General features: G+C 25.8%; 2 protein-coding genes across 3 annotated transcripts in view; one reads left to right on the forward strand and one right to left on the reverse strand.

The window, feature by feature from the left end:
• Positions 1-1,011: 1,011 nt before the first annotated feature.
• On the reverse strand, positions 1,012-2,662 carry LOC134832727 (protein croquemort-like). The gene is made up of 3 exons (XM_063846855.1): positions 2,198-2,662; positions 1,305-2,134; positions 1,012-1,246 (listed from the first exon to the last, which is right to left on the reverse strand). Exons 1-3 carry the CDS (start codon positions 2,660-2,662, stop codon positions 1,012-1,014), a joined length of 1,530 nt encoding a protein of 509 aa, XP_063702925.1.
• A 2,627-nt stretch (positions 2,663-5,289) lies between these two features.
• The window catches only part of LOC134832476 (LIM domain transcription factor LMO4.1), a 97,342-nt gene continuing 79,759 nt past the window's right edge, over positions 5,290-22,872 (forward strand). For both annotated transcript variants that reach the window (XM_063846505.1, XM_063846504.1), the window contains exon 1: positions 5,290-5,499. The gene's annotated coding sequence lies outside the window, so the exon portion shown is untranslated. The remainder of the gene's footprint in view (positions 5,500-22,872) is intronic.

Genomic DNA, 22,872 nt, shown 5'->3' on the forward strand with positions numbered 1-22,872 from the left:
AATGGCATTGATTTGAATAGACTTAAGGAGAGATTTCCGTTCTGTGGAAAATTAAACAGTAATCAGCGTTGTAGTTGTATGAAGTAATAAATTGCCCCACAAATGATGATATTCAATCAAATCAAGATCCCTCAGTTATGAATAATTTTTTTTTTTGCGATCTGAGTGTAACATATGTGCGATTCCTGCAAATTGACTGCCTTTTTCACATGTCTTGATTTAGATGAGTTATTGCGAAGTCATCCGCTATACGAACGATATGTATGTAGATTAAGTCAATTGGTGTGCCTTTTTGTGTGTGATGCGAACATAAGGCGCACAAATTGGATAAAAATTAGTGCGGTATTGTGTGGGAGATGATGATGAAGATGATTGTTAGTGAAATTATCGTTTTCTCATGGAAATGTTGTGAAAAGGCGTTGCTTGGTAGAAAATGCTTTCCAAAGAATTTCTTTTCAGTTTCTTGACTTTTGGTTTTTTATAGTTTTAAACTTGTCATTGAACTTTTCATAAAAAAAAATCTTACAACTTGTTATTCTTATCCCTTTCCGTGGCCAAATTTTTTTTTCGATTTTTTGCGCGTTTTGAAATTTCTTTTAAATTTCAAAGACCAAAATTCAAAAATATTTTTTTGTTGAAAAGCTTGAAGCCTTGGCTTTCAAGTACAACTTGAATTATTTTAATAGCTGAACTTAAAGTTATTGAAAAATTAGTTTTTCCAAATTTTGAAATGTCCTCTTCTGTGGACAAAACACGGAAAGGGATACAAATCTGAAACAAAAAAGAATGATAATGAAATCTGTAAAAAAAATGTAGGAATTCCCAAAAAGTTACACAAACCTTTGGATCACAAATGTCAAATTCAATACTCAGTTATGTGTTTTTAATCCAATGAGATAAACCTCAATTTATCAAATAACTCACTTATCAGCGCACTTATCAAAACGATGAACTTGATGTAATTAAGTCAAGAGTATTTTTTTTTTATTTAGTTTTTGTTATTTATCCCTTTTACGATTTTGTCATGTCCATACTGGTTGGTTGCTTATTACGACTTGTGAAAACAAAATAAATTCCACAAATGACAGCGAGAGATCCGACAGCTGCTAAACCATAACAAATCCACATGCCGATACCTTTAACCAAGTAAATTAATTTAGCTGTTTCTGCCAAGTCTTCGGGAAGTTCAGCAACTTGCGTGAACCAGAACATGGGGATGTAGACATCGGGAACGTCTTTGTAGTAGCTGTAAGATTTTTTTAAAGTTTAAGTTTCATTTTAAAATCAAAAATTTGAAAACTAACCTCAAAAGTGGTTCATTTCGCATGAACAAATTGATTTGAAGACGCGCCTTGATGTCTAAAGGTAATCCAATTTCAGGTTCAAGAGCGATGTACATTTCATGCTTTTCTTTTTCAGGTTTAAGACCTTCAATAGCTTCCAAATAACTCTCGTCAGCGAGATAGAAATGGGGGAAAGATGTGAATGCGGGTGCTCCGAATTGACATGTTGAAGTATTGTAGATGCCTGGTTTGATATTTGGGCATTCGCTTTCGTCAGCTTGACAGAAACATGCGGTATGTTCGTATTTGTGTCCATTGTCGAACATGCTATCATCTCCAACCCATTTCCATCCTTTGATGCCGTGACGTTCAAAGTCACTTGCGTATTTGAGAGTTAATGAACGACAAACGTCAGGAATGAACATTGTAGCATCAGGTTTTGTTTTGGATTTTGTGTCAAATGGAGGCCAAACTTCTCCTGTTGTTCCTTTAATTTTATCACATTCGCCTTTCATGATGCCCAATGTTTCTTTGCCATTCCACGTTTTGAACATACCCAACTTTTTGATGTCATCTTTGCCTGTGTAGATTTGGAAACGACCATCAGTGGTAGAAGATTCATTCTTCAAATGGAACCATCCGAATCTTTCGTATGGGATTTCAGGAATGTTTGGCGGAAGTTCGCCTTCTTCTTCCAGTTCTTTAACCCATTCTAAGATACCGTCTTCGAAACCATCGAACAACCATTCTCCAACTTTGGCAGTTGTGAACATCTCAGCTTTTTGCATTAATAAAAGGTCGACAATTGATTTTGTTCCTTCATCTAAATAACGTGTGGCATAGTTGATTGTCTGCATTGATTCAACGGTTTTCAATCAAAACTTGAACTTCATTTGAAGAAAAGAAGAACTTACCAAAGCAATTGGATTAACATTAGTAACCATATCATCTAAACTTCCATTACTCAAATCTTTTCTGAACCACCAAGTTTTCGTTTGATTAAAAGAAACATCCTCATCATCGTCTCCATAAGCAAGATCAACACGTTTATGCATCTCCTCAAACACATAAGGACCTAATTCTTCGAATTTCGGTTTCACATTTTTCCATTTGTTTCTCAACAACTCAGATTCACCTTCAACGTTAAACTCTTCCCAATTGGTAAAATTAAATACGCGAAATTCCATGTACAGAGGAAACGGCGATTTGATCCATTTTTGATAATTTGTCGAATATTCCGTGAGTTGCAGTTGTGAATTAACCAAATCCGTGGATACTTTGGGCCATAATACTCCAAGAGTAATGGAGCATGCGAGAACGATGATACCGACACCAAAGGACCAAACCTTTTGCGCAGTTGAATTGCAACCCCAACACATCGTGAACCGTTTAATTGAATCGCAAAAGGGCAAATAACTCGTAAAATACCTGTGATCAATTCTTTTATAGAAATAACTTGATCTAATCTTCATTTTGATAAGCTTCCTCAGATAAGGATGATAAGATGAGGTATTAAGTAACAATCGACTATTGATGCATAGATAAAATGTTTTTTTTATGATCATCCTGAAGATTAGATAGTTTTCAATCAATAGATCCATAAATGTTTACAGACGATAGAGTGTCACACGATTTCAGATTTTACAACGATTTTTATAGTTCAAGGTTACTTACGATCAAAATCTATCAAAAAAAAATTTTTTTTGAGAATTTTCAATTGTTTCATTGAAGAGTTGTTTGTTGAAATGTTAACCTAACCTAAAAAAAGATAAAAATAAATTATTGGGCGAATGTTCTTTAAACTATGTAATTTACTCTTTCAGAGAAACTTCAGAAAAAGTTCAATTAGAAAAAAATTTCTGATGAGATCTTATTCAAAAAATTATCAAAATCAAATAGAACTTTGATATCTTTTGAACAAAATCTCATCAGAAATCAATTTCCAATCCCTGAAGTCTCTCTGAAAGACAAACCATGATAATTACATAATTAGAACATTCGCCCATTTAATTATATCTCACCTCTTGGTTGTCGCGACATTCGAACCTTCTTCACCCCAACAAAAATTATCCTTATTCCATCGTCGTTTCTCCGCTGATGAACTTCCATGGCAAAATCATTATAATAATATGCCACCGCACACAAGGCATGACAATATACTCATCATCAGCAACGCACATCCACAATACCTCAATCATCATCATCAGTTTTCTATTCACATGCTCGCTGAAAAATCGCACAAAAAAAAAGCGTACGTCGTCCATATCCATCTACTACCGCCCGATACACTCGTACTTGTACTCCAACGAAGCTATCATCAGGAGTATAATATCTCAGTAATGAACCGAACATGCACGTATTTCCCCCTTAATCAAGCTAAGTGTTTCATATTCTTCTCTCTCCATCTCTACGTCGCACATTTGCCGTACGGATTTTGTAAAATATAAATTGCTATGCATGAAACGAACTCTAAATACGAAAAAAAAAGTCTGTCTGAGTTCCCTTGATTGTGTATTATTGTGTTGTTATGTACCGTATTTATTATTCACTCACAACAGTTTCTCTAATGAATGTTCAAAAAATGTGTATAAAAATAAAAAGTAAGCAAAAAATTATCGGTACGAGTTCTGTAGCGTATATATGTCACGTACGTGTATCGATAGGAAATTAAATGATAGGGTTCTCTTTGAACAGTCTGAATGTATAAGTGTAATCTACCGGTATTTTTTTGCCTTCTTTCTTTGCTTCTTCGTTCTTCGTGAGTTGTACAGTACAACAATTAATGAGCTTTTAATTTAATTTGTGGATGTATTGTCGAACTGCCCTGTCGTTACAAATGTCTCAACTTTAGAATTTTTTCTTATTAATTTTTTTTTTTAATTTAATAGATGAAAACGCGCCCAAATTCGTATTTCATACCATTTTTGCTATAGAACTCCATACCCATACGTGTCGTACAGAACATTCTATACACGTATAAGTATAATTTAGCTAATTAATACTATAAAAATCCATTCCATAGTCGTATAGGATGTACAAAAATATGCCGGCTGCAGTCGTTTCGCCAATGTCAAAGTGTTGTACTTACTCACACCCATACACAAATACAGACAAACACCCATACATCGAGGAAACCGAAGTTTACTTTTGTATTTAACGAACTCCCCAACGTCGACACTCACTCTCGGTCTCTGTCTTATGCATATACGGCGGCACGTTGGAGGGGAAAAAGCATGCTCGTTCTATTTGGATACAACAGTTGTATTTTATGAGTCATTCTGTCTAGATCGGTCGTTTTTGTGCCCGTCTTATTATTATTATATATGCGCGAGATATCTAGCAGCAACGAGGAAAACGAAAAAAAAACAACAACAATCAATTTTTAATTAAACAACATTAGATTTACGAGTCCGTCGCTCGAGTCTCTAATTAAATTTGACACGGATATCGTGTTTGAAATGATGCTAAAGTTAATTAATAAAATTTATTATAAAAAAAAAATTATAAAAAAATAAAATAAATCAATTTTTTTCAATTGACTAATCAATCACGTTGTTTTGTTGGTTTGCAATAAATTAAAAAAATAAATAAAAATTCATCAAAATCTAATAAAATAAAAAATATATAAATAAAATAAAAATAACTTATTATTTTATTATATAGCACAGTATAGTATATATACCAAAAATATACAATAAAAAAACGTGCGATACTGAAAAAAGATAAAAAAGTGATTTTGGTTGGGATATCTAACAAATCAAACAAAAAAAAATAAATAAAATAAAACTAATCAAAAATAAAATTTATAAATAAAAAAATCAATGAATGAATGAAATCTATATCTATCAATAAAAATAATAATAATAATAATTTTAATTGATTAAACACACTTTTGGGTATTGTATCGAAAAAAAAAATTATATAGATCTATCTCTATGAAATTTGTTTTATAAACAAAAAAAATATTTAATTCAATTTTGCGATTTTTTGTCGTACTTACGTGCATTGTGTATACGAAAAAGCCATCAGGATCATCATTTGTGAGTGAGTTATATTACCTATTTTAGTGTATCCGCATTTCGCCTCAACTCAACAGTTCATGTGATGACAAAAAATTTTTTTTTCGTGTGTTGTTATTAATAATTGAAAAAAATAAAAAAAAAGTACATACTCACCAACGTACATGGCATACACGGAATTTTCGCAAGTCTAAAAGGTAAATATGCGCAATATATATGAATTTTTTTCTATTTTATTTTTATATGATTTTATAGCATAAACGCTGATTTTTTATTTGTTTCTGTCTATGAAGTTGTACAGAACGTCGTCCTCGCGAAATTTCATATTTTTTTATTTTTATTAAGTAGAATGGGAAATCAAATGTAGGGATTATGGTAAATGTTTGATATTTAGTTAATCGGTATATGGAAGCGTTGACGACAACGACGACGGAAATCGGTTTAAGAGGGAAAGAGATTTCGTTCTCGTTATGTATGGGGAGATGGTGTGATTTTGCATGATGACGATGACGATGGCAGAAGAAGTGTTTAAAAGGTGAATTAATGTGATTGTCTTGTTGTTATTATTGGTAGATTAGATAAAAAGGTGTGAAAAGGTCTGCATCACGTTCGCTAACGATGTGTTTACCTCTTCAGTGGTAGATTTTAAAGTTAAGTCAAGAGGGCTTGTTATAAAGGCGATCACGTTGATCGTGTTAATGGCCTGAGTTTTAATGAAGAGGATTAGTTTAAGGGATTTTTTTGGTTAATTTTTAATAGAAGTTTTTGAAATTTTCATTTTTTTTTTAGATTTTATACGAAAAAAATTATTTAATTTTATTTAAAAATTTTAAAATAATTAAAAATTTTGAAATAAAAAAAAACATAAAAATAAAATAAAAAATTTTTAATTAAAATTTATTTAAATTAAATTTTAAATAATAAAAAATTAATTAAAAATTATTAAAATTAATTTTTAATAAATAAAATAAAATTAAAATTTGAATTATTTATTTTTAATTTTTTTATTAATATTTTAAATAATAAAAAAATTAATTTAAAATTATTAAAATTAATTCAAAATTAATATTAAAATATAATAATTTAATTTTGTTCATCTTCAATAAATTTTTTGATAAAAATTAATAAAATATTTTTCAAAAATTAAGCCAAATGCTCTGAATAGAAAATTTTTAATCAAATAATTAGAAAAAATACCTCAAAAGGCACTTTTACTTAATTTATAGTTATAAAAATTTTATTTTTAATTTTAAAAATTGTATTGAAAATTTTTTTTCAAAAAATTACAAAAACTAAAGGTAATTTTAAAAAAATTTAAAAAGCTTATTTAAAATATTTAAAAAATACCAAAATTTCTTCTAAAATTTTACAAATAATTTTTAAAAAAATTAATTCTTTAACAATTTTTATAAAAAATTTAATAGCTAAAGATTTTTTTTGTTAAAAATGAACGACTTTTTAGCTTTAAAATGAAAATTTTAAACATAGTTTGTATTTTTAATTTTTTAAAATTATTTCTATAAAAATTTTGAAAAAATTAACTTTTTTTTAAAATTAAAAATTTTAAATTTTATTTTTATTTTTTTTAATTATTTTATGAAATTTAAAATTAATACTTTTTTATACTGAAATTTCGATTAATTTTTTATTTTTTTTTTTTTTTATAATTTAAAAGAACATTTAAAAATCAACAAAAATTTAAAATTTAAAAAAATCTTCAAGAATTTTGAATTTCTTTTAAAATATATTTCAATTCAGAAAAAGTTTATTTTTTCTTCAGATAATTTTCAAATGAAATTCTTCTAATTTTTTTTTTAATAAAAATTATTTTTTTTTTGCTTTAAAACTTTAAGAAAAAGACACAAAAGAAGTCATTTAACTGAAAAATCCAACTGCAGATCACTTTTAATGTCACCTTTTCAACATTCAAGGACAACAATTGAACACTCGCACTTTTTTTTGCGCATTCCCGCGTAACTACAGCAGGACAACAACCGCAAGTCGATGGCTATAAAAGGCAATGAAATGATCGGAAATTTGTCAATTCTGACTAATTTCATGAATTTATTGTCTTTTGTATTTGTCCTATTGTTCCCTGCCATGCCATCGCGTCGCTTTAAATTGACATTGCTTGTCGATTTCCGTTTATGCGCAGCCATCCGACGAAGAGCGCACGTGAACAAACCGGAGTAACTTGCGTCGTGGTCGTCGATCGTTGCCTTGATTTGTGCTTCGCTTGAATTGATGTGTCCATCTTTGCTTTTTAACGTTCGTCATCTCTATTGTTCGAGAGCGAAGAACGGGCGAAGATGAAGAAGAAGGATGGTGAACGACATGTGACACATAATATTTTGTGAGATTCTTTCTTGAAATGCTCGAAATATGTTCGTCGCATAATATTTGTACACAAAAAGAACTTTTTTTCTTCATTCTTCTTATTTTTTTACTTTTTTTGAGGTACTTTATGTCTCCTGTATGTTATATTTTATAAAAAAAAATGTATGAAACGTCGTCTTCTTTGCTGTACGATTCTCTCTTTTTTTTCATAAAAACCGGTTTTGATTGTTTCTGATCGTCATCATCATCATCTTTGCCGGTATCAAGCCAGTATCGTACGACGAACAAAACTTCAGAATGATCTATCACATGCTCGGCTTACATTGTCGATATACTTGCCGTCGCTCGCTCGCATGAATGATGGTATTTAAGACGAAAAAAAAGCTGATGGAGTGCAGAATTATTATTATTTTTATGAGGTTATAGATGATCGTTATTGTTGAAATATAATTAAAGGAGATCAGAAGAGATCTTTAACCTTTTATTTTTTTTCTCTCTCTCTCGTGGTTTACAAAACAAATTTTTGATGATGAAGAGCCCTCTCAAATGTTTATTGAACCGAGAAAAAATTGTAATGCCGAAACAAGTTCAGATTTTTATTTTTATTTGGGTTTAGTGAGAAAATGAGAAAAGAGACTTAAAGTCTTAGACTTAGTGCAACAGCTGTAAGAATGTTTTGAAAAAGGCTTAAGGTTTTGATCGAAACAGACAAAAGACAGATTTTCTGAGATTTTTAATTGAAATTCAGTCAAGAGGCTCTTGAATTTTGTATGTTTTTGACCTTGAGGCGATTTTTGAATTTTTTTAAAAGAAATTTCATATAAAATATGTTTAAAATTTGATATTTTAATTAATAAATTTTCATATTTTTAAATATTTTAAAGGAAATTTTGATAAAAGATGATAAAAAATTATTTTTTTCCTAAATTTTGTTTAAAAAAGTTTTAAAAAGCCTCAACTGTATTTTTTATTCATTTATTTCGTTTTTATTCGACCAAAAAAAAATTTTTAAAATTGAAATTATAATTAAAAAAAAAATCGATCACGGTGATGCATCCTCGAACCTAACCTAAATTAAAATATTTTTTTAAAATTAAACCTATAAATTTAAATTTTTTAATTATATTTTATTAAATTTAACTTTTTCTGATTTTATTTAAATGATTTTTGTAAGTTGAGTTTAACAGAATTTTAATTAAAATTTAATTTAATTAATTTAATTTAATTAAATTTTAATTTAACAGAAAAAAAATTTTTTTTTAAATAAATTTATTTTTGATATTAATATTTAAAAAAAAATAATAATTTTAAAAATTAAAGTTTTATGATTTTTTTTAATTAATTATTTTCGTTATTACGAGATTACCACAAAACTTCAAAAAATTTAAATTTTTATACCTAAAAAAATAAAAATTATTAAACTTTATCAAAAAATTATTTTAAAATTAATTTTTTTCTTCTTAATTCAATTTTTGAATATTTTAAGTTGAAATAATATTGAAATGAAAAAATTGTCTTAATTAAAATTAATAAAAAATAAAAATTAAGATAAAATAAAAATAAAAAAATTAAAATTATTTTATTAAATTTAATAAAAATTCAGAATTTATATGAATAAAATTTAACATTTAATTTTAATTAAAAAATTTAAATTAAAACAATTTTAGAAAAAAAAATCTCAATTTTATAATTTTTTAATTAAACAACAAATCTCTCATTAGAAAAATTTCATAAATCTCCTTTGACGCGACATTTCCTTTGATCATCTAACACGATCACAACGTCATAATAAAATTTTCCACGGAACCTCCTCTTTTTCATCATCAACTTCTTCCTCTAAATGAAAAAGGCAAAAAAGAAAAAAAAAATAATTTCTCGATCTGGTTAAAATGTCTCATTTATTCCATCGAGTTAACCGCCTGTGCCTTCATTAGAAGCACATTATTAAATAGACGTGATGACATCTCCTCGAAAAACGCAAAAAGAAACAACTCTCATGTGTTTGTCTTGTCTTGTTGTGCAATGAATATTTATTAATGAAATATAAATAAAATTGTCACAGCGACACACGCAGCGTAACAACATCATCTTGCGCGCGCGGAAATAAATCATGTTTCTCAAAAAAAAAAAAAAAAAACGAGAAACGAGAATTAATATGTAAAAAATTTCAAGTGAAAATGAATTCTTTAATTTTTTGTCACAGATTAACTGCTTTAATGATAAATTGTGCGTTAAGAGAAATCGAGGGCCGATATGAAATTTCCGGCAAAAAGCTAAAAAAGGGGACATTTTCGTATAACAAGAGAGAAAAAGTTTGTGGAGACCCTTTTTATTGTTTTTCACTCGTTCGACGTTGTTATTGCTGCCATATACCGTGACTGTCACTCTTTATTTATATCATTGCAGTTTTCAGGAGGAATTCGAACCGAACGTCACACAAAAAGATTATATTGTTTTGCTTTTTCTTCTATTCCCATTATTATTGCGCTCTATAGGAAACTTGACAAAAATTAATGGTTCTCTTTAGTTCTTGGTTCATCAAACGGAACGAATTGCTTCACAATACACAGACAAACAAACAACAGCAAAATAACAAGACAACTAACTTAAACTTGGACTGTCGCTCTGTCATCCGTCGATAAAAGTGAAAATTTTCTTCCAGAGTTGGGGGACCTCGTCGCGCTGACTTGACGTGTTGATGTGACAAATGTTGCATCCAAATCTCATTAGCCCCAATTTTGCGAGATTTTTAGCAAGATGTTTCAAAGAGACACCGCCTTCATAAATTACGATGTTGCTCGAGCGTTGCCCGACGCACACAAAACGATTCAATTTTGATGAACATTAACACATTTGTAATGACACGACGAACAACTGATGCGACTCGTAGTAAGAATTTCTGCAATAAAATGTGTTTGTTGGTTTTTTTCTTTCTTCTCTGCGATGCTCGATGTTTCTTGACAACGAGAGTCATTGCGAATAATGTGTCAGAAAAAATAATAAACAAAACACTTTTGATACGCTTTTATGTTTTGGCATGTTGAATGCATGCATCAAGTGCAACAATTTCGCTTTTGCGATGTTTCGTGGGTCGGATGAAAAGTTCTGAAAAAATAAAAAAATTAATTTAAGAATTAAAAATCTATTAAATTAAAATAAATTGTTTGAAAAATATAAAAAAAAAATAAAGTGAAAAATTTAATTTTTAATTAAATTAAATTTTAAAGAATTAAATCAAATTAAAATTTAAATTAATTTTAAAAAAATTAACGAATAAATAAAAATATATAAAGATCTAAGATTTTTTTTTTTAATTTTCAGATAAAAAAAATAAAATATTAATTTTGTAGGTAAAAAAAATAAAATTTTACGAAAAAAAAATCATTTTACATATTTAATAAATTTGATCCATAAAATTTTTTAATTAATTTAATTTAATTTATTTTAATTAATTAATTTGTTATTTAAAAAATAATTTTAATTTTTAATTATTAATTTTTTCTTTAAGCAAAATATTTTAAAAGTGGTCATTTATTTGAGAAATGAAAAAATTTTAAAACATTTTAGATCGAAAGATTACGAACTTTGATTTTTTTAAATAAAAAAGACTCAAATATTATTTTAAAAAAAATTTTAAAATAATTAAACGTTAACTAAAATAATTTTTTAAAAATTTTAATTTTTTTTATATTTTATTATTTAATTAAATGAACAAATTTTTAAAAATATAAAATATCTTATATTAAATTTATATTTTTTATTTTTTTTTTCTAAAATTTAATATTTTTTATTGTTAAAGATCCAAAGTTTTATTTTAAATTAAAAAAATAAATTTAATTTAAAAATTTTATAAATTGAAATTTTTTAAATGGATTTTTTTTTTTTTTTAACAGAATTTTGACGAAAAGATTTTTTAAATTTTTAAGAAAAAAATATTTTTATAATTTAATTTTTGTTTTAATTTTTAGATATTAAATTTTATGAAATTAACCAACTTTTCACGAATCCGTGAAAGAACGTTCCATCCCATCACGCATCTCCCCGACATGAAACTAATAAATATTTTCACGCACTTAAACAAATATTATTTCATGTGACGATCGAAATTTTTTTCCGTCGTCGTTGTTGTTGTTGTTGTTTGTCATGCTGCGTTCTAAGCACGAATGCAAGCAAAAGCAATAAACGATGAGAGACGATGAAAAGTGAAATTGATGAAAGAATGTCACACACAAAAAAAGTTATTCAATTTCCTTGCATCTTCTTCATTTCCTGTTTGCTTCAAACTTTTTTTTTTATTTTTCATATTTTGTGACTTTTTTTCGATTGCAGACTGCGTCTCGAAAAGCAAAAATCTCTTAATCCACTCTCACAATTTTTTTGAGTTCGAAAAACAAGAAGAAAATCCTCTGATGAATTTATCGTCGTGACATTAACAAGCTGCAATAAATAATCACACTAAATATGTCTAATATCTATTAATATTGTCGCTCGGGTTGACTCTGTGCGCTGTCACATCAACAACTGGCAAGAGATTCACTTTTTTTACGTGATGCATGAAATTCGCTGCTAAAAATAATTTTTTTCTACTTGAAATTAATGATCGTCGAGTTTTTTCTTGTTTTTTGAATGTAGTTGAGATTAAGTAGAGTTAACAAGAAAATTTTGAATAATTAATAAAAAGTTAAAAAAATTAAAAAAAAAAATAAAATTGAATAAAAAAATATATCAAAAAATTAAAAACCGGTTTAAATAATTTTTTGAAGTAAAAATATTTTAAAAATGAAAAAATATTTTAGTTTTTGCCTCTTTGAAAAATTAATTCATTTTTTAAAAATTCTTAAGTTTTAATATTTAAAAAAAAAATAAAAGCTCCAAAAAAATTAAAAATAAATATTTTTTAAAATAATTAAATTTAAAAATTAAATAAATTAAAAATTAATTAAAAAAATTAAAAAAAATATTTAAAAATTTTAAAAAAATTAAAAATTAAATTAAATTAAATAAAAATGAATTAAAAAATTTAATTAAATAAAAATTATTTGAAATAAAAAATAATGTTTTTATTAAATTAAAATTAATTTTTAAAATTAAAACTAATTAATTTTTTTTTAAATATTTTTTAAAAATTGTTTTAAAATTATAATTATAATTACTTAGAATAACTTTAAAAAAAATAATTTTATTTTTTTTTTTTGAATATGAAAAACTTTTAATAATTGAATAAGTCTCATTTTATTTTTTTTTAAACATTTATTAAAATTTATTCTCCAATTTTTTCTCTTTTCAGGTAAGCATCAATCAAATAAATCTTTTGATACGACAAATTATCCCAGTTAGTTCAGTAAGTAAGCGCCTCCGAATTCTATTGAATAAATTCAATTTCTATAGAAGAAGAAAAAAGTTGCCCGCCCTTCAATCGACATCACGTCTCGTCCCATATATGACACCTACTTTCCTGATTAAATTAACAGTTAATATAAATAATAAAATTTACAAGTCAATCGTTCACGCCTTCACGCAACAAAATAAATAAAAACGGTTGATCATCGACGCTGATCGAGACGACTCCAATCTGTCAACTGCCTAATTTATGATATTACTGTTACCGTATTAAATTTGATGCTCGTTTATTATTAATTGATGTGCGTCTCGATCTCACAAAGTACAGAAAAAAATAAAATAAAATAATTGTGATAAAAAAAATCTCCCGTAAAACTCGAAATTTATTGTGATATTCGGCGTGAATGTCACTTTTTATGGGTTTTATTGGGAATTATTGTGATCGTCATTATTTTATCGCTTTTTTATTCATTTTTTTTTCTTCTTCTCGTGGAATAAATTTTCCCGTCAATTATAAAAAAAAAATAATTTTAAAAATAAAAAAAAAAATTAATGAAGATGTTTCAAAAGGTATTTAATTTTTTTTTCACGAGAAAAAATCAAGAAAAGCTGGAAGTTGTCACAAACAAACACTTGAACAGCACTTGAGCGACGTCAAAATGTATCAAAATATTTTTGTATAATTTTTCATTTTCCAAAAATAGCGTTTTGTACATTAATTCCCCGTTTCAAGCATCATTCACTTTGATACAAAACGGATAAAATTCGAAAATTTCAGAAAATAAAAAAAAAATAAAACGAGTCGAATATGAGACAGTGACAGTGATAAATAAAATAATGCCGGAATATTGAATTTCAAAACGCTCTTCAATTAATTTCGGAGCGAACGATGATAACTCTGTGTGTTCCGTAAAATGTTTCAAGTATTTAAAATAATATATAAAATTAAATTAAAACAACACTAAAAGTTTTTTTTTTGTTTTTCGAGGAGTTTCATGTTACCTCTCTCGAGAGATTCTAAAAGTGCTATAGTTCGATTTTTTTTGTGTTTGTGAATCATTTGATGGATTTCTAGGTATTTTGTGTTTATATTTAAACTACTATTGACTGCAATTCTTGGTAAAATGTTGTAATTAGTGAACAAACAAGAGATTTTTTTAGAAAGAAATTTTTTTTTTAAAGTTTGTCTTTTAAAAAAATCAAATTCGTGACAAAACGATCACTTTTTTCGAATAAATTCAATTTAAATCCGCTTTAAAATCACTTTTCTCAATCAATCACGCAGTTTGAACACTCCGCAAAAAAATATTTTCTTTTAACATTGAATTTATTTATTTATAGATAAATTACTGCGACGGGTGCGTCGTGTGAATAATTTGACCTTTGATCATTTTTTTTTTTTGCTTTGCTTTCTAACGCGAAACTTTTAAAATTCGCAGACAGTCCATCCTCATTTTATTTTGTTTCACATTTGATTTTTTATTTAAAAGAAAAAAAATAATCTTAACTGATAAGATAATCAATAAATAATAAATCAAATAAAATTTCTTGCTTGATTTCTTCGAGGAATCAAAGTCGTCGTCGTTTTTAATCAGAAACCTTCTTGGGTCCAAATAAATATTTATTTATCAATTGTGACTTCATTTGACGGGTAATGCAGTAATTTTTATGAGAAATTATAAGTTCTTATCAGTTATTGACGCCTTTTTGATTTGAACGCGACTAAGTTTTTATGGAAGAACTTTGAATATAAAAAAAATAAATTTTCTGAAAAATATTTTTTTTATATGTTTTCGATGGAATTTTTGCTTGGTTTGAATTAATTGGAAATTTTTTATTCAGAAATTAATTTTTTAAATACTTACGTTCCTGAAAATAAATAAAATTAAAAATAATAAAAATAATTTAATTTAAAAAATATTAAATAAATAATTTTAATTATAAAAATAATTTTTAATAAAAAAAAATTAAATTTTTTAAAAAAAATTATATTTTTTTACTTACCATATTTTTAAGGTATTTTATCTGAAAAAAAATTTATTTAAAAAAAATAATTATTAATTAAAAATAATGAGATTAAAAAATTAATAAAAATTAAATAAAAAATAATGAGATTTTCATAAATTAAAAAATTATTAAAAAATCGAAAATTCTGAAAATGTTAAATTTAAATTAATAAATTAATTAAATTGATATTTTATTATTAAATATTTTTTAATCTAAAATATATTTTTAAAAGAGCTCACGGAAGCTTCCTTGAAATATAGTTATAGCTGACAATATAGTTATTAAAAAATATTTTTTAAATTAAAATTTAAATAATTTTATTAACTAAAATAATTAAATATTTTATTAAATTTAAAAGAAAATAAAATTTAAAAATAAAAAAAATTAAATTTAATAATTTAAAATTAAATTCTAATTAAATATTTTAATAATAAAAATTAACTAAAAATAATTAATAAAAGAAATTTGAAAAAAAAAATAATTATTTTTATTTATTTATTAATAGGTATATTTTTTTTATTTAAAAATATTAAAATAAATAAAAAATTAAAATTTTGCAAAAATAATAAAATTTCTAACCTGTCAAATTTCATAAAATCTCAACTCATGAACTTCCAATCTGTCCCGATACCATCCTCGAGATATGTGGGAGGAGTAGTTGACGTTTTTTCTTCGTTCGTTATGTTTTTGTGTTGTGGGCATCGCGTGTAAAGGCAAACGAAAAACAAGAAATCTCACACACAACACAACTTCATTTGCCCGTCTCGCTTATTTTGTGCGAAAAAATGCACGACTTCTATACATTTTTCTTAGACACTGTTATTATGCCATTTACATCGCTTATCTCTCTTCTTATGTTTCTTTTTTTTATTTTTTTTTTTTCACGTAAAAAACTGTTTTTTTAAACCAAAGATTTTTGCCACACCATTAAATATCGTATAATATGATAATAGCAAAGAGAGCTTAACAGCCAATAATTTACTTTGACTGACTGTTTCTTCAAAAAGTATTGGCTTGCATGTTTTTCAGCGAGTCAAGTCGTCGTCGTCGAGCGAGAGAGAAAGGCAAAAAAAAATATAAATTATACGAGTTTTGCATGTATTTGCATGAATCCATCAGAAAAATTATAAATTATCAGACGTTTAGTAATCGGTTCATTTTTTTCTTTTTGCAAATCTCGCTTTGTTTTCGAAAAGCATGAAAGTCTCTGTCTGTGAGAACAAAAGTTTTCAGGCAAATGCCCCTCCTTCTTTTTTATTTTTTAAAAAATTTACGGATTTCGTGCTTTTTGGTCATAATCGTTCGAAAAAGAGCTACTTGTGAATTTTTTGTGGATTTTTCGTGTCAAAGAGCTGCAAATAGACAAAAATTCCCGTTAACCAAAGGAACATGTCTCGAAATAGGTAAACGGTCGATGTCGATGGTGCTCCGCTCGAGGGCATTTTTTGCAACAGCACCATCGGCATGCCGACCATCCTCTGGTTTTAACATGAATTTTATGCAAGCATTATACCTCCGAACACTATAATTTGCTCGATTTTCAACGTATAATCGTTTCTAATATTTTTTCGCTGTGCCTTTCGAGAACAAGACGCGTTTTTGCGTTTTTGATAAAATGCATTGTGTAGATAATGGGCGATGCGTGATGATGATGGTGCAGCGATCATCGGAGACCACAACAATTTAAATAAACAGCATTTAACCAAATTAAATGCTTTTTATCTCTTAGATCCGGTTATTATTTAAATGTATTTATGTTGGATGCGTGTTTTCGGAGGATTATGGAGGATTTTTTTTTAAATTTATTTTTATTTTGTTTTTGGTTTCACCTTTTGGTACAAAAAGGGTTGAAATGCAATAAAAATGCAACAGACTCGAATAAAATTTGAAGAGAAAAAATTCTGAGATGAAATTTCTTGCATGTGAAGTTAAAAAGATCCGTTATTTTTGGTTGAAATTCAGAACAGACATGGGAGGAATTTTAATTTTGCGAAAAATTTTTGATTTTTTGTCTTTTATTTTTATATTTGTTTTTTTTTTTTGTATTAAATAGGTTAAATTTTGTGAGAAAAATACCCAAATTTTTATTTTATTTTTAATTAAATTTAATTAAAATTTAAAATAAAAATAAATAAATTAAAAAAAAAATAAAAATTAAATTTATTAAATTTTTTTCATTTTCTTATTCTTGAGAATTTTTCTTAAATAAAAATATATTTTTTTAAATTAAAATTAAAAATTATTTAATTAATTAAAATTTAAAATTAATTAATTAATTAAAGAAATTTAAATTTAATTTTAATTTTTTTATTTTTTATTTTTTTTTTTTTTTTTTAAATAAAAATTTATTTTTTCTTTAATTAAAATTAATAAATTAATTAAAAAAAAATTTAAATTTATTTAAATTAAACATTAATTTAATTTTTTTTAAATAAAAATTTAATTTTTCTAATTTAATTTAAAAAATTTTTTTTTAAATTAAAATTTTATTTAAATTAATTACATTTTTTTAAATTGAAAATTATTTTAATTCTTTATTTTTTATCAAAATGTTATTTTTATCAAATTTATTTTATTTATATTTAATTTTTAAAAAAAATAAAATTAATTTATTTAATTAATTCAATATTAAAATATTAATAATTTTTATTTATATTTAAATTAATAAAATTTTTTAAATAAATTCATTAATTTTTAATTTAAAATTAATAAAATAAAATAATTTTTGTTAATTTGACTTTTTTTACATTTCAAAACATCTTGAATTAAATTTTTTATAAGAATTTAAAAAAATTATATTTAAAGAAAAGTCGATTCAAGACAAAAATTTGTAAATTATCTCACAAAATCGCAATTAATTTTAAAACCAACATTAAATTTTTCTTTATTTTTACAAGTTACAGACATTCTCTCACACTCTCATCACAGCGAAAAAATCCGAAAAATTTCCTGCTCTTAATCCACATTCGAAAAACAAACAAAAAAAAATCTCCAGAAAAATTTAAATGATCATTAAAATAGTAATGTCTTCCCATTTTACACGTAATAAATCATGATGCGTGTGTATTTATTTTTGGTTTCCGTCGTCGCAGTTCACGTACATTAATTCCATGTTCTTCGTTGATGACGATGTGATCATCGCGCAACATTCGAAAGTTATCTTAATTGCCTTTTAATACAAAAAATATTCCCAAAAAAGCGATAATTTTAATGAACTTGATGGGATTTGTCATCAAGGGGTGTTTCGTTGATTACTCTTAATTTTTTCGGTAGAGGAAATATAAATTCATGTCTTATCTCTAAAAGTTGAAAAACAACCGTTAACCGCATTTGTGGGCGTTAACGTGAGGAGTCACGTGTCTGATCTTGCATGATGATGCATTAAATTGCAGAATTTCTCGAAAAAAATTCAAAGGATTTACTGATCGGATCAATTTTTTGCAGTTAAAAGGAAGATCAGTATCGGTCACACCTCCTTTTGTGTTAAAAATAAATAAATACAAATAAAAACACGAAAAAAAGACAAATCATGGTTTTAATGCTAAACACACGACCTACCGACAAAAAACAAAAAAAAAATGCTGACGAGGATTTAGAACAAACATTTTATTGTTTGCATGTCGTTTTTTTTTTGTATTTCTGGTCTCGCACAAAAAAAATGACAAAAAGTAAACAAGTAGACAAGAAACTGCAACTGCTACCCTTTTTTATTTACTTTTATTCATTTTTAAGTTTATTTTAATGCCAAAATATAATAAATATTCCTCTTTGTGTCTCTTCCTTTTTTTTTCGTGTGGTAAATAAAATTCAATTTTTATGAAGAAATTTCGCATAACCAACAACAACAGGCAGGTAAATGCATATAATATAATAATAAAAATACAAAACAAACATAATTTCGCTAATAATACGTTTTTAAGAATTTCTAAAGAGACCAAGGAGGAAGTGTATGGAAAATTTTAATTTTTTTGAGAAGAATGGAGTCACAATGTGTCAGTTTCAGCTAAAATAAATACAAGTTTTAAACTTTTTTTTTTTGTAATTTATGGTAAAGCCTTTTCATTCATTTTTGAACAAAACAAAAAATTGTAAAGGAGAAAATTGGGCTATAATTATATTTATTTAGACAACGAGATAAATTTATTTTATTGTAAATAAATAAAATGAAAAAATTTTCGTTAAAAAAAGATCAACAAGCGCTTTTTAATGTTTTTCATCCCAATCGATAATTTAAAAAATAATTTTTCGACCCGATGCACATTTCAAAAGAATTTCTCAAATTTTATCATTTATTTTTTTCAAAAATTTTGTATTATTAACATTCATAATTTAATTTAATAATTTATTTATTTTATATTTTTTGTTCAATTAATAGCCCAATGCTCATTTTAAATTTTTATCTCAATGTATATTATATTCTCGACCCAATTTGTAATTAAAAGTAACATTTTATATTCATTTCACAAGAATTTATGCAAATTATTAGTTTTTGTCCTACTGCACATTTCAAAATATTTTTTACAAATTTTATTTATTTAATTTTTTTATTTTTATTTATTAATTTTTTTTTCCATTTCTTTAAATTTTATTGACTAAAATTACATTTTACCAATAATTCTAATATTTTTTAATATTAAATGTTCTATTTAATTACTTTATTAAAATTTTTCCCAATGCACATTTCGAATTTTTATTCTGATCGATATTTCAAAAATTTTAAAATAAATGCAAAATTCTTTTGAATAAATTTAAGAATTTTTAATTTAGACCCAGTTCACATTTTATATTAATTTCATAAGAATATTGCAAGTTTTTAATTTCTGCCCTACTGCACATTTCAAAATAATTTTTCAAATCATTATTATTATTTACCTTTTACATTTTTTTAACAAAATTATTTTTTTTTAATTTAAAAAAAAAATTATAGCCCAATGTACATTTAAATTTACTTTAATTTACGATTATTTTAAATATTCATTCAAATTTAATTTTTTCTAAAAATTATATTTTTTAAAAAATTATAAAATTTTCCCAATGCACATTTCAAACTTTTTTATCTACAGCAGACATGAATTTTTGCATAAAATCGCATTTTTTTTCTTTTTTTTTAAATGCCTTAAAACAGAAAGAAAAGAAATTATAAAATTAAATTTTTCTGAAAGGGATTTCTGGATGTCTTTTTGTAAAGAAGAAGAACAAAATAAAGACTCTTGTGTGTTTGTTTAATATTTATTATTGAAAATTTGTTGGTTTTGTTTGCAAGAAAACGTCCGTTATAATTGTTCAAGTAAATACACGTATTTTTGCATTCAAAAAACTGATGGAGAAAAAGGGATTAAACTTTTACAAAAGAAGTTAAACAAACTTTCTCAGTTCATGGTCCGATAACGTCTTGTTTTCATGTTCCGTTATGGTGCCTCTGTGTCAGATTTGTTTCTTTTTACAAATTTTTTTTTATTCAAAGGAGTAATTTTCTTGTAAATTCTTATTAGAAAAAAAATTCTTTTCTCTGAAACTTGTTGAGTGAAGCTCGTATAAATCGAGACAAAAGTCAAATAATGATGACTTGACAAAAATTATCGAGAAGCACTTCTCTGCTAACATCAAGTGCATGCTACCTACCCACACATTTCGAATGTTTTTGGTCCATTATATTCCTCTCTCTCTCGAATATTTGAATATTTAGACAATATAAATGGTTGTTGCTCGATAAATGGTCTCTTTTGTAATAATGGCTTGTCATGTGTTCGTGTGTGCCATGAGTCATGCACGTTGTTGATATATTTCCAAAAAGTCGAATAAAAGTCACTTGAGAGTTACAAAAGTAATTATTGTTCTGTAAAATGTTTGACTTGACGTCTTTCCTCGGAAACTAACGAAACGTTTTAAAATTTAAGAGTGTCAATTGTTTCGTTCATTAAAACGTTTTTGAGAGGCGAAGACGAGAAATATTGTCACTTTAAAAGCTTTTATATGGACAATTTTATGATATGGAGGAATAAGTTTCAAATTTCTAATTAGTTTCGATCGTTAGATAAAGCAGTATTTAACAGGATTTTTTTTATTTTATTTAATTTTTTTTAAATCAATTTTTATTAAAATTTTAATAATTAATAAAAAATTTAAAAAAAATGTAAATTTTTAAATTTAAAAAAAAATTAATCATTTGAATAAAATTATCATTTTTTTTAAAGGTTTTTTATTTTATTAAACTTTTATTATGTTAAATATTTATTAGTTTTAAATTAAAAATTCAGGGTTGCCAAATATCAACTTCTTAAAAAAAAATTTCTTATAATTTTAGCTGAACATAAAAAAATTTAAGTATTTTTGACGTTAAAAATTATATTTTATAATTTTTTTTTAAATTTAATGTTCAAAATATCAAAACTGACAAACAGGGTTGCCAAAAATAAAAAAAAATAAATCTAATTATTTTTAAAATTTTGTTTAATAAAATATATTTCAATTAAATGAAATTTTTGCTCCAACTTTAATTTTTGAAGTTCAAAATTTCAGAAAATGAAATAAAATAAATTTAAAAAAAAAATTACAGGGTTGCCAATTTATGAAATATTTAAATAAAATTTTTAATAATCAAATTTTAAATTAAAAAATTATTTTTATTATTTTATTTTTTGTTATTTTAAAATTATTTTTAAAAAAATTGTTTTTTTTTTAATTTTAATTTTTTTTTTTCATTTATCAAATATCAACTCTTCTTGTCTAATTATACCCAAAATTTCTCAATTACCTTTCTAATGACAATCACTCATGCCTCCGTTCAAAATGTGAAAAATGTCATCACTTAATTTGTAAACGGAGACAATGACGAAGCGAAGAACGAGATAATAAAATATGTGTTTGTCCATTCCTCGTGTGCCAATGTCGAAACAACGTGAAACCGGAGCTGCAACATCATAAATTTCGTTCGTTTTGCGTGTAATCTGGCACAAAACACGCACGAATCTAATCCAATCTAGAAACCTTTTAAAATTCAATCAAAGTTGAGTCCAGTCTAGACGCGAATTCATTCCGCATTCGCGCTCGCCCCAAAAAAAAAAGAGAATCAATCCATCAGAAGGTTAAACACTGGCAAGCGTCAGAGGTTGAAAATATATATCGCAACAAATGCACGCGAAACACAAAAAAAGAGTATCACAAAGCAATTATTACAACAAAATAGACTCAAATTTAATTAACTCATCTCCTTTCTTGCGCCATGCCCGATGCCCATCGTTGCAAAAACTGCCGGTTTACAATTTCATTCCGTGCATTTTGCCATTGTTTCATTCGATTTGTACATTTTTTTTTGCCTTGTTTTTAGGAAAAGCATGGCGAACAATAGCAAAAATGGCAATGTAACGTTACCGCAAGTGCAGAAAAATGTATTACATCGCGAGAGGCAAACATAGAAAAAAATTGAACTGTTATGTATGCAAATTACCGACGGTTTTTAGTTCAGTCCGACATCGACATTGTCCTCGTATGGCACACAAAAAAAAACCTTCATGAGTGATTTTTTGCGCGGTAATTTGAGGCAACGTTGAAAAATGCTCGAAATTTTCTTTTGCAATTCCGCATCGGAGGCATTTCAATCTGACGAGCTGCAAAAAAAACAAAAATTAGAAAAAAAATTGAACACACACTTTTCATCAAATATTTACGTTTTCCACTCATTTAGCCATCAACGGGTAGTTAGTGCATGCACTTAGTGCAACCACGCTTCATTTGGCAAATATCAGGGTTGAAGTTAAAAAAATCATCGCTTGGTCATCAGCGAGGCAGTCGAGTTAGAAGAACGCAAAATAAATAATGAAAAAGGAGGGAAAAAGAACAACAAGCTTGATTTCAGCTACTTTTCTTTCATTTTTTTTAATTTGTGG

The sequence above is a fragment of the Culicoides brevitarsis genome, chromosome 2 (assembly GCF_036172545.1).
Source record: "Culicoides brevitarsis isolate CSIRO-B50_1 chromosome 2, AGI_CSIRO_Cbre_v1, whole genome shotgun sequence".
NCBI classification, from domain to species: domain Eukaryota; kingdom Metazoa; phylum Arthropoda; class Insecta; order Diptera; family Ceratopogonidae; genus Culicoides; species Culicoides brevitarsis.